At 40.8% G+C, this 16,455-nt stretch overlaps 1 protein-coding gene across 7 annotated transcripts in view; it reads left to right on the top strand.

The window, feature by feature from the left end:
- acsl4a (acyl-CoA synthetase long chain family member 4a) overlaps positions 1 to 16,455 on the top strand; it is an 86,552-nt gene that overhangs the window by 48,081 nt on the left and 22,016 nt on the right. For all 7 annotated transcript variants that reach the window (XM_043704968.1, XM_043704969.1, XM_043704967.1 and 4 more), the window contains 4 exons: positions 741 to 918; positions 6,003 to 6,112; positions 9,392 to 9,530; positions 13,353 to 13,503. In XM_043704968.1, the coding sequence (XP_043560903.1) occupies positions 741 to 918; positions 6,003 to 6,112; positions 9,392 to 9,530; positions 13,353 to 13,503 (578 nt within the window). The remainder of the gene's footprint in view (positions 1 to 740; positions 919 to 6,002; positions 6,113 to 9,391; positions 9,531 to 13,352; positions 13,504 to 16,455) is intronic.

Raw genomic sequence — 16,455 nt, forward strand, 5'->3', positions numbered from 1 at the left:
AAGCAGTAGATTGTACATGTTCTTGCCATAGACTTCCATCTGAGGCGTCTTATGATGACTTCATGGGCCAGGAATGGTTGCCTTAAACATAGGGTTTCTGTTTGGCATCAAAAACGCCTTATACTTCTAAATCTTTAACAATTTCCCCTCCCATTCTACAAAATGATCATTCTTCAAAGTGAAAGAGGAGGGCAATAAAGAATTCCTTTCAACACTAAGATGGAGAACAAAAGCCAAGATCCATGAACTGATGTGAAATATCTCTTACCTTCTTTCACCCTTTTCTTTCTCCTCTCTTTTCTACAAAACCCCACCATCCTTCCATGAAGGAAGCTGAAGACCCTTTGCCTGGTCCACCCCGTTCAATTCTGGGGAATAGACAATATAACTAAAAAAAATAGAAAGGGAAGAGAATGTAATACTGCTGACCTAACAGATACTTATTCACTGTGACTGTGGTCAGGGAGAGGTTTCAGTATTTGGAACTTCCTTGCTTTGATAGGGTGTGTACAGAGTGCTGTTCATCAATAATTACTTTTCACTGCATGAATGTATCAGCAGCTTAAACTTAGATATAATGGCTTGTCTGTGTGTTTGAAAAAGGGATGTATGCCAAATTTGCCAAGTTTTATGTGAGATTATATTTTCAATGTATCCCTATGTTAAGGCCAGGAGGATGTATGTTTGTTGGCATATCCTTGTTTGATTGACAGATGAATATGCTTTGACTTAACCTGCAGCTAATCCTGGGAGAATATAAATGGCTAAGCTATGAAGAGGTAAATCAGTGTGTAAACCGCTTTGGCAGTGGCCTATCTGCCTTGGGACTGAAGGCAAAGGATATGATTGGCATCTTCTGTGAAACCAGAGCTGAGTGGATGATTGCAGCCCAGGCCTGCTTCAAGTACAATTTTCCACGTAAGTATTTTAGCAGTTCTACTACATCATGAGAGAACTGTTGAATCAAGACAATGACACTACTCACCTGGATGAGCTGGGCATTGTGAAGAGGATTTTTACTCCTGTCAAATCTAGTTTGATACCAAATTTTCGGAAAATGAAGCAAAGGGCAGATGTTGGGTTTAATGGATTACAAGTGGTACACAAAACCGTACTTGAAAGAGGGGACACGCAGCATGTAAGAATAAAAAACACACGATAATGGAGATATTGCACTGATCGGCTGTATCCGTGGACAGGATAAACAGAGTTAATGTTTGAGACTGTGACCTTTTAATCAGAACCGGAAAAAGGCATGTAACGGGTTGAAGTCACTGGAAAGTGGGAAAAAGAACAAAAGAGCAGATCTGTCATGAGGTGGAAGTTTGGAGGGATTAAGTGCCAAAAGAATTAGTGCAGGGCCAAAGGAAGTGGCAGTGGAACTAGCAAAGAAACTTGGGAACATATGGATGTTAGATTGATGAACAGCTGCTGTCTGAAAGCAAAAATATGAAAAATGAGCGAAAGCTGCCAAACGAAATGAAGCAGAAAAGGAATAGAGGTTACAGTCTGATATTGTTCAATTTACTGTTGAGTCCAGAAGGCTATCAGGTCCCTAATGAAAAGATGAGGTGCAAACATGGAATTTTATTGAAATACTGCAGCAGACTGAGGACAAAGCAGTCATTTTGAGAACAAGAAAGAGATTGTCAACAGATGTTGACATTGCCAGTGATGCTTGTGTCCTTTGAATAGATGATCTGGAAAAAAAAATCCATACACGTCTGCCTCCCAGTTGTGCTGCTGTGGAAAAATACAGGATAAAAGCAGTAAGTTTTGTTACGTGGAGGAATAACTGAAGACCTGTTTCTCTGAACTGCATTTGTAGTTCTGACCTGGGTTCAGGGATTGATCTTGGAACTGACTATAGGGCCAAGCAAGGGAGAAAGTATTTGGATGTGTCTTCACCTCCAAACGGAAGGCAATCTTAAATATTCTCAAAGAAAATGCAACTGAAAGAGTTAATGATGGACGATGAGTTGGAAGCAATCATGAGTTTGGATAATCAGAATTCTCATGTAACGTAATGGAGAAAGAACTTGTGTTAGTTGTTTCTGACCTCTATCTTTACAGTCGCAAAGAATAACTTCGAGTGAAACTTGCAGTAGGAATTATTGTAAGCTATGACTGAGAGAAACATAACAGATATGAAGAGGTTAACCAATTGTAACTGTGGAGTGAACCTCATTAGCCCAACATATGAGCTTAGAAAGTGCTACAATTCTGTGTTAACTATCTAACATGTGGACTTTAACATATTCTAGTTATTAACATATTTTTGTTCAGTTAATCCTGTTTATTCTCCACAAACACTAATGTGTAAGGCCATAAAGTTTTATTTTAAAAAAAAAGCACAACCTTTTTCCATAAACACATTTTTTTCCAGTGGATGATGTTGGCAACATTTAACTTGTTAGAAGCCAAAGAATAGTTCTGAGATTTCCCTAAAGAGATCCCAACAGTAACACTCATCTTTCTGAACAAAATGATGGTCATTTCTGAAATAAACACATGGTTTCTGTGCATCTTAGGAAGCTGCGTAATGAGTACGGGTGAGTCATTGTCGAGCGTGGGAAGTGCTTACCTATTTGCCAAGTGGATCAGATGTTTTTGGAACATGTAGCAATTGTTCTTCCCATTTATTTTTTTTAAAAAGTACAACTTGCAACATTTCCATGGTGTCGTAAGTTTGAAAAGGAGGGAGGGATAGTGTAATTGGTTTCATAGCTTCTGAGCTCACACCATTCACCCCCCACCTTCTGATTTGTTTCTGATTCCTCTCATTTCCACATCTTTCCTGCCCCACATGCTTCAAAACCAGTGTGTTTAGGAAGATGGATTGGGAGGAACCCAGCTTTATTGCGTTCCCCTGTGCACAAAAATAACCTTGTGTTACTTCCTGCTGATCCTTGATGTGTTAGATTAGACAGCAAGACTCATCAAAACCTCACCAAAGAAATTGTACTCTAAAGCGGAGTTCGAACCTTTTGAGAAGGGCAGAAATCAACAAAACAGAACAACATCCTGGAAGTGAACGGCATTTTAGGGTTTAAATATTTTCCAGCTCACGTCACCACTTTAACAACTCAGCCTTACATTTTAGTCCCGCCCGTCCCTCAATTAATGACGCCTGCTGAATGTTTACTTCCTCCTTCTGCTCTTGTGCTTGTCAGTCCCTAGTTTGAAGATCAGCAGGTTAAACAATCTTCTGCACAGTCATTCACCTTGTGGTTTGTTTTTTCTGCAATAACTATGTTAACACTGGTTTTAAATAAAGCTTGTATTTTTTTTTAATAAAAACACACACTGGCCATGACTGAAACTCCCCAGCAACTCTGATTTTGTTTGACTTCACTTTTCTCTCCGTGATTAGGAGTGCACTTAAATCCGTATTTAGAGCTGGTGTAGGTGAAAAAGGGCAGGTTGTTTGGTTCAGTAGTTCAACCAGAAAAATTAAAGTTTCATGTTAAAATTCTGGGGTTAAATTAAAACTTAATTTTTCACTTTCCTGTCGCACCCTCTGAAAATACAGAAATGGGCCATTCGGATGAGAGTTATAGCAAGCCCAGTCACCCATATAAGATAATGGGAATGCAGCACATCAAAATAAATGGGGGTGCAGTTTACTTTATATGGCTCACTTTAGCTCGTGAGAACAGGTTTCTGCCATATGTCATGCATGATGTAGTTAACAGGCATTATTTGTAGAATGTGTTTGTTATTGAAAGCTTCTGTCAAGTTGCTGTACCCAATGATTGTTGCAGTGGCATGTATCAACCTACAAGTGGCGTCACCATTTCTCCCTCTTGTCACTTATTGTCTGCCTGTGAAAACTAACATGTAGGGTCTTTGTGTCTTGCTTGTAAGCAGCTTTGAGGCAAGGCTTTGGTATTGAATATTGGACCATCTCCGATCCTGCAAACGTGCCTCAGCTTGCCAAATTGCCTCTGCTTGATGAGTGCCAACATACCTGGGGAAATTTGCCCTCTTGAGGATGACCATGTTCATGATTTTGCCCATGAAATACCTGGCATAATTTGCATGCAGGAATGTTGGATGTGAGATCTCATGTAACATTACCCCCTCTCACTAGGAATGAGTATGGCCATGAATAAAAATGACCATATGAAAATATAGCTCAAATAAATTCAATAATTGAGATAAAATTCAGCTCTCCACTGAAGGATTTTAAAAGTTTGATTTGTGTGCCTGTTGAGAGAATTACTCTCTTGGCTGGAATGACTTGTGAGCTGCTCAGCTGACCATCCTTGTACTCAACATCAATGAGACCAAGGTCTAGCTTTGGTTATTATACATATTTCATTATGTAGCCCATTTTAGTGGCTCTTCTCTGCTACTTCTAGGAACGTGACCAGATCCTTTCAGATGGGAGCTGAATAATTACATTGAGATAGAATGATTTCACTTGATATGCCATCCAATCATCATTTGAGCTTTTTTTTAAAGAAAACTCTATTCACACTCACCAGATACTGTCACAACATCTTGGAAGATTGATTTTCTAAAATTCCTAAATTCCTTTGTTGATCAGTCTTCTGGTCTTGGCTTCCAATAATCCTACAACCTTAAGTGTATGACTTAAGGCTGAGCTACCACAGTGCTCTGGATCATAGTGTGTCTCGGTATGCAATAGGATTGAGATATGTGCAATTGTTTGGCAAAGGCTGAACCAAGTGTTAGAAAATTATAAATCTCTGGTGCCTGACAGATGCTTCCAATTAAATGAAAGACCATTACTGTTTAAGATTCTTTCGCTTTATGTTTAGATTGATTTGAACCAAATCACCAGAAATAAACAATGAATCCTGGCCTTTATCTCCAGAAACGGGCCGCAGTTCATTTTAAAGAATGCATTTGGGCTTAGTTCATTCTTTCAGTTTGAGCATGTCTTGCAATCATTCCTTTGACTCTTCATTACTCAAATTCTTCTGAACAAAGTTTAACATTCCAATTTCACCTTTCATTATTCCTACCTCCCCAACACTCCCAAATTAGAACAGAATGAACTTAAATTTAAACAGCACCTTTTGTGTTCTATAGCCACTTTGCACTGAATTATTTTTGACATTTACTTAAAACAAATTTGCATACATCTAAGTCACACATGATCTCGGAGATCAGTTGATATGTTTTGATTGCAAGATAAGCCGTTGCCCGTGATACCATAGATAAGATAATTTGCCTGCTGCTCTTCAATTAAAGAAATTAGATCTTTTTGTAACTCTGACTTAATGCTGAATCCGAAAAATGATGCCCCGATAAATGCAGTGGAATCCGTCTAGATCATGTGTGAAGCCCTGAGATAGAGCTTGATCCACTGATGCTCTTATTCACTAAAATGGACTAAAATAATTAATCAAAAAAGAGAAATATATATTTAACTTACTGTTACCCTTTATTTCCATATACATAGTACATGACAGTGTCCCAGCTAGCTCAGAGCTGCTTAGAGAGTAGCTGCTTAGAGAGTAAGCTGCTTGACATTCCTATTTTTTTCTTTTTCCTTTTTTTTTTTTCAAGTCCTTCACACTCACTGATCCAGCTCCCTCAGAGTCAGCTCTCAGACTGAACAGGATGACACTCCTGTTCTTATTTTTTCTTTTTTTTTCCCCCACACTACCGCCTAACTGCGGTAGTGCTTGTTTTTTCCCCAGCACCCATGTTGTGTGTCTGCAGGTGTGAGAGACAGTGAAGACATTCCTATTTATATCAGTTAGCCAGGACTCTGATTGGACCAGGTTAACAGCCCGAATCAGAAGACTCCTACTTGGTTGACCTTGTTCCGATCACTACAACCCTCCGTCTCTTAAGTCCTGGGATGTAGACCTGTTCTTTATCCTGTAGCTTTTCCTGGGACTTTCTATTTTGCTATTTACAAAGTAATACCAATTTTAAATGAATTTTGATCCCACTACATGCTGTGGAGGTTGCATCCATTACAATGCCAGTGTAACTTGATTATTTTCCTTCCCTCCTCTCAGTTGTAACAATTTATGCCACCCTTGGAGAAGATGCTGTCGCTTATGGACTAAATGAATCTGAGGTAACGCATCTCATCACAAGTGTGGAACTCCTTGATACCAAGTTGAAGGTGAGCTTTGAAGATTCTGTACGGCCCATAATCCTTAGTTAGACCTTTTGTATGTGTGGAAATACAAAGGACTTGGAAAATTAGGAATCCACCATGCACTCCATTCAGTCTTGATCTTTTGTTGTGGACCAAGTTTGAAAATCCTTGAGCAATGCTTTCCCCCATTGCTTTTCTTCATCTAACCTTTCACAATTAAAGAAAATCATTTCTTTATCTTGCATTTCTCCTGAATATTAGTGTGAGGAACGTTGTGAAACCTGCCTGGAAAAGTAGTGCGTTCTAGTACAACAGCATTTAGTGTTTCAACATAAATAGATGTTTTGTTTTTGATTCTCTTCTGTATTCAATATTCAGATTATTTTTATAGATGATAATGCATTCTACATTTGAATTCTAAATTTGACTGACAAAATTATCAAGGTTATAAAAAATTTTAATTTCCAGTCATATTGACACTGACATAATCATATGAATATTCTGAGAAGAGCTTACAAGTTTAATATTAGTGAAAAGTCGTGCGACGGTCCGATCAGTTGCATGCAAATCTACTTGCAAGCTATTTCTGCCAAGCTGGTCTGGGTTAAAGGTTAGTTTTACAGCAACGTCGGTTGTAAACGTTTCAAGCACTTCAAAAACAAGTCAATGGTCTCACTTTTTTCGTCTACACTTCACATTTGATTAAGTTCGACCACACAGTCTCATGAATATGTAAAGTACATTGTGTTACCAGCGAGGACAAATAATTGAACTGGTTAAAAATAAAGTTGAATGGACATGATCACAACCTAAAAGGGATGGAGGCTTTCATAAGCACACAAGGAATGAAAGATTAACTAGATCAATTATGACCACTCGGATGAAGGAGATAGCCTTATTGTGGAAATGAGATTAAATTAAAGGCATATTTTGCAATCTTTTTGCCAAGAATGCTGGGCATGAGGGATTTGAAGGTGACAATAGTTTACTTGGTGCATAGTAAAGTCACCATAGTATTGCCAGACCATAGGATTGCCCTTCCTCATTAGGGAGTGATGACTGACTGGTGATAGTTTAACCTGAGGGTCACCGTGCTTCGGGTGAGGGGCGAGGTTGGGAAGGAGAATCATTCCTGGTAACCTCAGCCAGTGCAGGAATTGAACCTGCGCTGTTGACATCAACCTGCCTCGCAAATCATCTGTTCAGCTAAACTGACCTCCAATTGATAGATATCTATAAGAGAAGAAATTTGGTTCTGAAATCTTAGTTGGGTTTTTGGTGGAACTAACTAAATTCTGAACCCTCTAGCCGATGGAAAGAAGTCCAAGAGGATTGCAGAGGCTTGAATTTCTTCAGTATTCCTGAACTGCATGCATTGAGCTACAGGACTGGCGAGTAATAAGTGAAGTTGAAACTTTATTGCTGGAACAGCACAGCAGGTCAGGCAGCATCCAGGGAACAGGAGATTCGACGTTTCGGGCACAGGCCCGAAACGTCGAATCTCCTGTTCCCTGGATGCTGCCTGACCTGCTGTGCTGTTCCAGCAATAAAGTTTCAACTTTGATCTCCAGCATCTGCAGACCTCACTTTCTCCTCGAGTAATAAGTGAAGTACCTCCTATTTAAGTAGATGGAGTATTATAAACTGGTTCAATGTAGAAAGTTAGTGTGGTAACACATATGTCGAATCCATAATTTGGGACATGTCAGCACTAAGGAGTTAAGGATTTCTCTTTAATCAAAGGCAACCAGTATTTTTGTTTAAAAACTTTGTTTTTGAAAAATGCTTTATTGGAGAAGTGAAAGTTTGGCTCATTACAGAATGCACTTAGTGTGCCTATAGATTTCCTGAAGGCAGTCATTAAGATGGCTCAGGATTTGTGATGTTAACTGAAATGCAGCAATAAAATAGGATATTGATGGATGGCTAAACACGAAAACACACAAGGTTGAAATAATTGGCTTCTGCTCAGACTAGGCTTGAAGCGGCATCTTAGTTTCACCGACTGCAGCAAGTATATGGCTTGCCAAAGTATTAGAAGGACTGGGAAAAATTAAAAGTCACAGATTGGAAGGGTAAGTAAAGAAGTAGGCAGTGCAGTTTTGAGATGTGATGAGTGATATTGTTGCTGGACTAGTAATGTTGAGACTCTGGTATGTAGTGGAATTTAAGTTGAATTAAAAAAATCTGGAATTAAGACTACTGAAATAATTGTCAATGATACCATTGTCGATTGTTGTTTTCTTGAAATAAAGCCCAGCTGGTTGACTAATATCTAATGAAAATGGCCATCCTTACCGCACCAACATGTGACTCCAGACCCAAACCAATATGGTTGACTTGTAACTAAAATGGCTGACTCTGAAGTAGCCTAGCAATCTAGTCAATTTACAGGCAATTAGGGATGGGCAACAAATGCTGCCCAAGTCAGCAATGCCCACACTCCATTAATGAATGAATAATAAGCACAAGCTTGAGATAATGTATTTTGGAATGTGGCAGGTCAAAACAAGGGAATAGAGAACTAGATACATGATGGGCATAGAAAGGTATGGATGAATAGAGATCTGCAAGAGTCAAATAGTTACCATGGTTTAAGTCACAGTTTTAGGACAGTTTTGATTCTTTAGAATAATGCAAGGGTGGGAAAATATAGTTAGAAGTATATGGGAAGTACTGAGACTGAAGAGATTTTAAATAAGGTTTTGTTTAAAGAGATTATGAAAGCTTTTGATTTTATTGAATAATGAAAGGACCATTTTTTCATATGGGAGTAGTTAGTGGCAAGCTCAATTTAAAATCCTGAGCGAGGTGAGAGGAGTTCGAGAAATTCCTTCATGCGATGTTGAGGAAAATCAAGTACAGTATTTTGCTAAATGGGATGAGTAAGGCATTTTTTAATGGGCAAATTGGACATGTAATTCAAGTGGAGGATGGAGAGAGTAGTAAAAGGTTTAGTTTTGAATTGCTCAAACCACGAATTAGCAAAGCATTACTGATCAAATGACCACTTTGTGTGCTGTAAACATTCGGGCGGTGTATGGGGAATAAAGAAAACAAAGATCTGAGGATGCTGGAAATTTGAAACAAGAACAGAACATAGTGACGTGGATTCTGAAGAAGTGTCACTGGACCCAAAACGTTGACTCTTTCTTTTCGCAGATGCTGCCAGACCTGCTGAGTTTCTCCAACGATGTTGTGCATGATTTGATAGCAATGTGTAAAACATACAGCCTGGAAATCCTACCCTGTTTTGCATCTCAGTAATCCTTCTTTTCATGCTTTTACACTTTATTTTGACAGAGAGTGCTGCCGAAACTTCAGAAGCTGAAGCATGTCATTTATGTGGACAAGAAAGCCGTCAATGCTTCGGAATATTCAGAAGTTCTCCAGGTCCACAGTATGGCTTCTGTGGAAGAACTTGGAGCCAAACCTGAGAACTGTACGTATGTAGGCAATTTCTCTTGCCATCACTGCATGTGGCAATTCTTTGAGTAATTAATTGCTGCTCGTTTCTCACTTACCAATTTTAAAATTCTCATTCTTTTTAAGATCCTCGGTATCTCTCTGTAATATTATCCTCTGTAATATCTGTCAGCTGGATGCTTGACTATCTCCAGCATTTTTATTGCCCTGCTATTGGCAGTTGTGCCTTCAGCAGGGTAAAACCCCAAATCCCTCCCTAAGTCTCTCCACAGCTTTCTTTTTGTCCTGTTGAAACACCACTTTTAAACTTAAACCTTTGATCAAGCTTTCGTTCACCTGTTCCAATATATCCCTCTGTAATTCAGAGTTCAGTTTTATTTGAAAAAAGCTTCTGTGAAGCATCTTAGGATGTTAATAGAAATGTAGTTTAGTGGCATTATTGTGAATGAAATAGTCCATTAGTTTCTCTATTTCAGCAATTTCTAAGTCTGCATTGATCTGATTTGAAAGTGTTGGCATTTGAGAAAATTGGGGTTGTGATTAATAATTAACCCTCACCCAGTTACATAGAATCCCTACAGTGTGGGAGGAGGCCCATCGAGTCCACACCAAACCTCCGAAGAGTATGCCACCTAGACCCACCCGACATCACCTTGCGAATGCCCTATGAGCAATTTAGCTTGGCCAGTCCACCTAATCTGCACTTCTTTGAACTGTGGGAGGAAACAGGAGTACTCCAATGAAACCCACACAAACACAGGGAGAATGTGTAAACACCACACAGATAGTCGTCGGAGACCGTAATTAAACCTGGGACCCTGGCACTGTGAGGCAGCAGTGCTAACCACTCAGCAACCGTGCCACCCAGATGAACAAACATATCTTTCATACAACAAGTTGAATAACTGTTTAAGAATTTTTGTATTAAATATATTTTTTCATTATTTTAAGTAACTCAAATAGCTCGTCCGTTGGACTTTTTTTGCCATAGAATCTATTTCAATGAGATTAGCATATGTTTATTAGATTAGATTACTTAGTGTGGAAACAGGCCCTTTGGCCCAACAAGTCCACACCGACCCGCTGAAGCGTAACCCACCCAGACCCATTCCCTTACATTTACCCCTTACCTAACACTACGGGCAATTTAGCATGGCCAATTCACCTGACCTGCACATTTTTGGATTGTGGGAGGAAACCGGAGCACCCGGAGGAAACCCACGCAGACACTGGGAGAATGTATATTCAGAGTTATCCCAACTTCAATTTCACAGTGCGCTGACTAAAATCAGACTTGGTACTTGATTTTCTCTCTCCCTTCCTCCCTTCTGCCTTTTATAGGGCACAAAATCATTCCTACATTTCAGTTTCTAAGCTGGCCCTGTCCATCACCCCTCCATGCTGCGGGGACCAACATTCCCTTATGCTAATGTTTGCAGCATAGAGTGACGGTCACATTATGGTTCGAACAAAGCATAGTTCCGAGCAGTATCCATTTCTAACCAATGTTGCTTCTGTAACATTGCAATACAAATAATCCTGAAATCAGATTTAAAAAAAAAAAAATTCACTCATGGGATTTGGGCATTATTGTCTGGGCCAGCACTTAACACCCATCCCTGGATGCCCTCAAGAAGGTGATGGTGAGCTGTCGGACCCCCTGTGGGTGTTGGGGGAAGGGAGGAGATAGTTGGCAGCTGGTGGTGTTTCCACATATCTGTTACCCTTGTCCTTCTAGATGGAAGTAGTCATGGGTTTGGAAACTGCTGTCTGAGGAACTTTGGTGAATTTCTGCAGTGCATCTTGTAGATAGTACACACTGCTGCTACTGAACATTGGTGGTGGAAGGACTGGATGTTTGTGGACAGTAAAGTATGCTGCTTTTTCTTGGATGTTGTCAGGCTTTCCTGAGTGTTATTGGAGCTGTATATATCTAGGCAAATGGGCAATATTCCATCACACTCTTGACTTGTTCCTTGTACATGGTGGAAGGCTTTGAAGAATAGGGAGGTGAGTTACTCACCACAGTATTCCTAATGTCCGGCCTACTCTATTAGCCACTGTTTGTGGTGAGTCCAGTTGAGTTTCTAATCAATGGTAACCCCAAGGATGTTTATTGTGGGGGATAACTGTATTGAATGTCAAGGGATGGTGGTTAGATTGCCCCTTTTGGAGTTTGTCATTGCCTGGCATTTGTATGGTATGGCTATTACTTGCCACTTGTCAGTCCAAGCCTGGATATTGTCCAGATCTTGTTAGATTTGAACATGGACTGCTTCAGAATCTGAGAAGTCATGACTGGTGCTAAACATTGTACAATGATCAGTGAGCATCCCCACTTTTGAGCTTATGATGGAGGGAAGGTCATTGAAGCAGCAGAAGATTGTTGGTCCTAGGACACTACCTTGAGGAACTCCTGCAGAGGTGTCCGAGAGCAGAGGTGACTGACCTCCAACAACCACTCCATCCAGTGATGAGTTTGTCCCCTGACTCTCATTGATTGCACTTTTGCCAGAGCTCCTCGATGGCGCACTCAGGAGAATGCAGCCTTGATGTCAAGGGCTGTCACTGTCACCATCCTTCTGGAATTTTGTTTTGTCCATGTTTGAACCAAGGCTGTAATGAGGCCCAGGAGCTGTGTGGTCATGGCAGAATCCAAACTGGGTGTCACTGAACAGGTTATTGCTGAGTAGGCACCGCTTGATGGCACTGTTGATGATTCCTTCCCTTACTTTGATGATTAAGAGTAGGCTGATGGGGCGTAAATTGACCGGGTTCGATTTGTCCTGCTTTTTAATGTACTAGATACTCCTGGGCAATTTTCCACATTCGCACCTAGAAAAGATTCAGCAAATTCCAGAGACACTAATTTGCCCAGAGGGTGTTTGGATATTAGGACATATTATCTGGAGCAACAGCTGGGGCATATTAGCAATAATGCAATTTGGGGGAAGGTAGATAAGCATTTCTGGAAAAGGGGAGTTTGAAGATACATTGGTAGGATGTGATAAAGGAATAGCAGGGGGCCCAAATGGGCCAGCTGAACTGAACAGTCTGTTTCTTTATCAGTAGAAGTCTGTAAATCTAAAGAATAGAGCCTCTCTGGCTTAGTGCAAAGGTTTTTTTTTATATATAATGCAACCTTCTGAGGAAGGAAGGAAGTGCATGTGTCATTAGCAGATCTTGAGCATGCACATAACTTACCTTGGTAAACCCCTCTAGCTCCTGGCCTAGTGCGCTCTACTCATTCGCCCTAATATTCCAAACGTCAGTGTTCTGACTTGGTGCTGGCACATTAGAATCCCATCTGTCCATCTCTTGGCACTTTCAACATGCCACTTACAGACTTTGAACAGTATTTCGAAAGACTTCAATATCCTTTTTCTGCAATTTCCCTGTCCCTCTCCCTGCACCATTCCTTTCCCATTGCTTTCACATTCTAGACAGCCCTGTCCGCACAAGATTATTCAAACCAGGCTTTCTCCCCGCATCTGCATAATTATTTTACACAGCTACCTGTCACCTGCAGCAGCTTCTGGATCATGGTCTTAAACTAAATTCAATGTAAGTCCAAGGAAACCTAGAATAGTCAGGCCGCTGCTTTAGTTGCCAATCTTACTGAAATCCCAGCTCATCCTAAATGTATATCTAAATGCTCCTGTAATGTCAATCATTGCTCCTAGTTGAAATCACTGAATTGTATATTCTGAGGCATTAAGCAGCCTATTCTTTAACTTGTGTACACATTTAAAGCTGAGCAATGTAATCATGTGGAGGTTATTTCATCTTGATATGGAAATTCTATTGTATAACGCTGATTATGGTGTCTCCTACGCAGTAAACATAACTCCATCCAGGCCTGTTCCCTCGGACTTGGCTGTGGTGATGTACACAAGTGGATCTACAGGTCATCCAAAAGGAGTGATGATGGTACACAGTAACTTGATAGCGGGTATGACTGGCCAGTGTCAGAGGATACCTGAGCTGGGGTAAGTGGTAAGCTTCCTGTAACGGGTTTCACTGAATTTTCAGAGATATCCTGCTTGATGAAGGACAGTCAGTCTCTCCTGGCAAGCTGGTGTTATTTAAACAGGCAATTTCGATCTTTCTCCTTTTCAGTTTCTTAAAGAAAACGTCACCTACCACTGAAGAGTAAGTTCAGGTTATTGGAAAGGGCAAGTGGGTTTGAATGTCTACTGAAAACAACAAATGCTGGAAATCACATCGGGTCAGACATCCATGGAGGGAGAGCTCAGGCTAATGTTTGAGTCTAGATGACTTTTTTTCCCATTTGTTGTTTTCAGTACAAATTCCAGCATCAAGGGCAAAGACAAAGGCACCACATGGTGAGATCAGTGCAGGAGAGAGAAAAAGAAACCTGCACTGCTCCCTGACACAGCAGTGAACCCACACAGTTACTGCCTTTGCTATTTAAATTCCTGTGTCGCTGGACATCGGAATGTGTCTGGGAAAATTAACAAACGGTGAAATTCACAACAGATCTTAGAGGAACCTGTTTGGGGCAAGTCACAGCATAGAAACAGATAAATGAATAGTTTTAAGTGTGGCCTTACAGTAAGTCTGCAGTAGTGAGTGTAGTGGTGAGTGTAGTGGGTTCTTTCTTGATTATATTTAAATGAGATATGTCTTTTGATTAAACTTAAAAATATAAGCCAAAACACTGGAGCAGTGTTTTGCAGAGGAGTAAGACAGTGCTATTTTCTGGGTGTGTAGGTTGGAAGAAGCAAAAATGGTCTTTAGAGTCATATGCTTTTCTTGTCGGGTGTGGGAGTTTAGGGAGAGTTTGTGTTACTGAGGATTATATCGGCAATAAATGTCGTTGTGAATTCTATCTGATCGAATGGATCTGTTGGAGAAACAGTTAGAGGCAATGAGGAATTTACAAGAGCAAGGGAATGTGATGGATGGCAGTTACAGGAAGGGAGAAAAGTTGCAGATACAGGCCACATAGATGGGTTAACTCCAGAAAAGGTAAGAGAGGTAGGAAGATAATGCAGGAGTCTTCTGTGGCTCTCCTCATTTCAAACAAGTATGCTGTTTTGGAAAATGTAGGGAGTGATGGATTCTCAGGGGAACGTAGCATGAACAGCCAGGTTTCTGGTATCAAGACTGGCCCTAATGCAATGAGGGGTACGTTGGGTTCCAAGAGATTAATTGTGTTAGGGGACTCTCTAGTCTGAGGCATAGACTGACATTCTGCGGCCAGAGGCGAAAAAGCAGAATGGTGTTGCTTCTCTGGTGCCAGCATTAAGGATGTCTCTGAGAGGGTGCAGAATGTTCTTAAGGGGGAGAGGGACCAGCAGGACTAAAAATTGTACGCATTGCAACCAACAATATAGGAAGGGAAAAGAATGAGATTTTGAAGAGAGAATATAGAATTAGGCAAGGATTTAAAAAGGACGTCCTCGAGAGTAGTCATATCTGGCTTACTCCCGGTGCTGCGAGCTCGTGAGGGCAGGAATAGGAGGATAGAGCAGATGAATGCATGGCTGAGAAGCTGGTGTATGGGAGAAGGATTCACATTTTTGGATCATTGGAATCTCTTTTGGGGTAGGAGTGACCTGTACAAGAAGGATGGATTGCACTTGAATTGGAAAGGGACTGGCAGGGAGATTTGCTGGAGCTGCTTGGGAGGATTTAAACTAGTAAGGGTGGGACCCAGGGAGATAGTGAGGAAAGAGATCAAACTAAGACTGGTATAGTTGGAGAAAGGAGCAAGTCAAAACAGTCAGGGCAGGCAGGGAAAAAGCAGAGAACAAGGTAGGACTGATAAATTAAACTGCATTTATTTCAATGCAAGAGGCCTAACAGGGAAGGCAGATGAACTCAGGGCATGGTTAGGAACATGGGACTGGGATATCATAGCAATTACAGAAACATGGCTTAGGGATGGGCAGGACTGGCAGCTTAATGTTCCAGGATACAAATTCTACAGGAAGGATAGAAAGAGAGGCAAGAGAGGAGGGGGAGTGGTGTTTTTGATCAGGGATAGCATTGCAGCTGTACTGAGGGTGCATATTACCAGAAATATATCCAGGTGAGTTATTTGGGTTGAACTGAGAAATAAGAAAAGGATGATCACTTTATTAGGATTGTATAATAGACATCTTAATAGTCGGAAGGAAATTGAGAAACAAATTTGTAAGGAGATCTCAGTTATCTGTCAGAATAACAGGGTGATTGTGGGAGGGGATTTTAACTTTCAAAACACAGACTGGGACTGCCATAGTGTTAAGGGTTTAAATCGAGAGGAATTTAAGTGTGTACAGGAAAATTTTCTGATCCAGTCTGTGGATGTATCTGCTAGAGAAGGTGCAAAACTTGACCTATTCTTGGGAAATAAGGCAGGGCAAGTGACTGAAGTGTCAATGAGGGAGCACTTTCGGGCCAGCGACCATAATTCTATTAGTTTTAAAATAGTGATTGAAAAGGACCAACCAGATCTAAAAGTTGAAGTTTTAAATTGGAGGAAGGCTAATTTTGAAGATATTAGGCAAGAACTTTCAATAGACAATAGGTGCAGGAGTAGGCCATTCAGTCCTTCGAGCCTGCACTGCCATTCAATATAATCATGGCTGATCATTCCTAATCAGTATCCTGTTCCTGCCTTATCTCCATAACCCTTTATTCCACAATCCTTGAGAGCTCTATCCAACTCTTAAATGAATCCAGAGAGTGGGCCTCCACTGCCCTCTGGGACAGAGCATTCCACACAGCCACCACTCTGGGTGAAGAAGTTTCTCCTGAGCTCTGTCCTAAACGGTCTACCCTGTATTTTTAAGCTGTGTCCTCTAGTTCGGCACTCCCCCATCAGCGGAAATATGTTTCCTGCTGCCAGAGTGTCCAATCCTTAATCTTATACGCCTCAATCAGATCCCCTCTCAGTCTTCGAAACTCAAGGGTATACAAGCCCAGTCGCT

The sequence above is a fragment of the Chiloscyllium plagiosum genome, chromosome 15 (assembly GCF_004010195.1).
Source record: "Chiloscyllium plagiosum isolate BGI_BamShark_2017 chromosome 15, ASM401019v2, whole genome shotgun sequence".
NCBI classification, from domain to species: Eukaryota; Metazoa; Chordata; class Chondrichthyes; order Orectolobiformes; family Hemiscylliidae; genus Chiloscyllium; species Chiloscyllium plagiosum.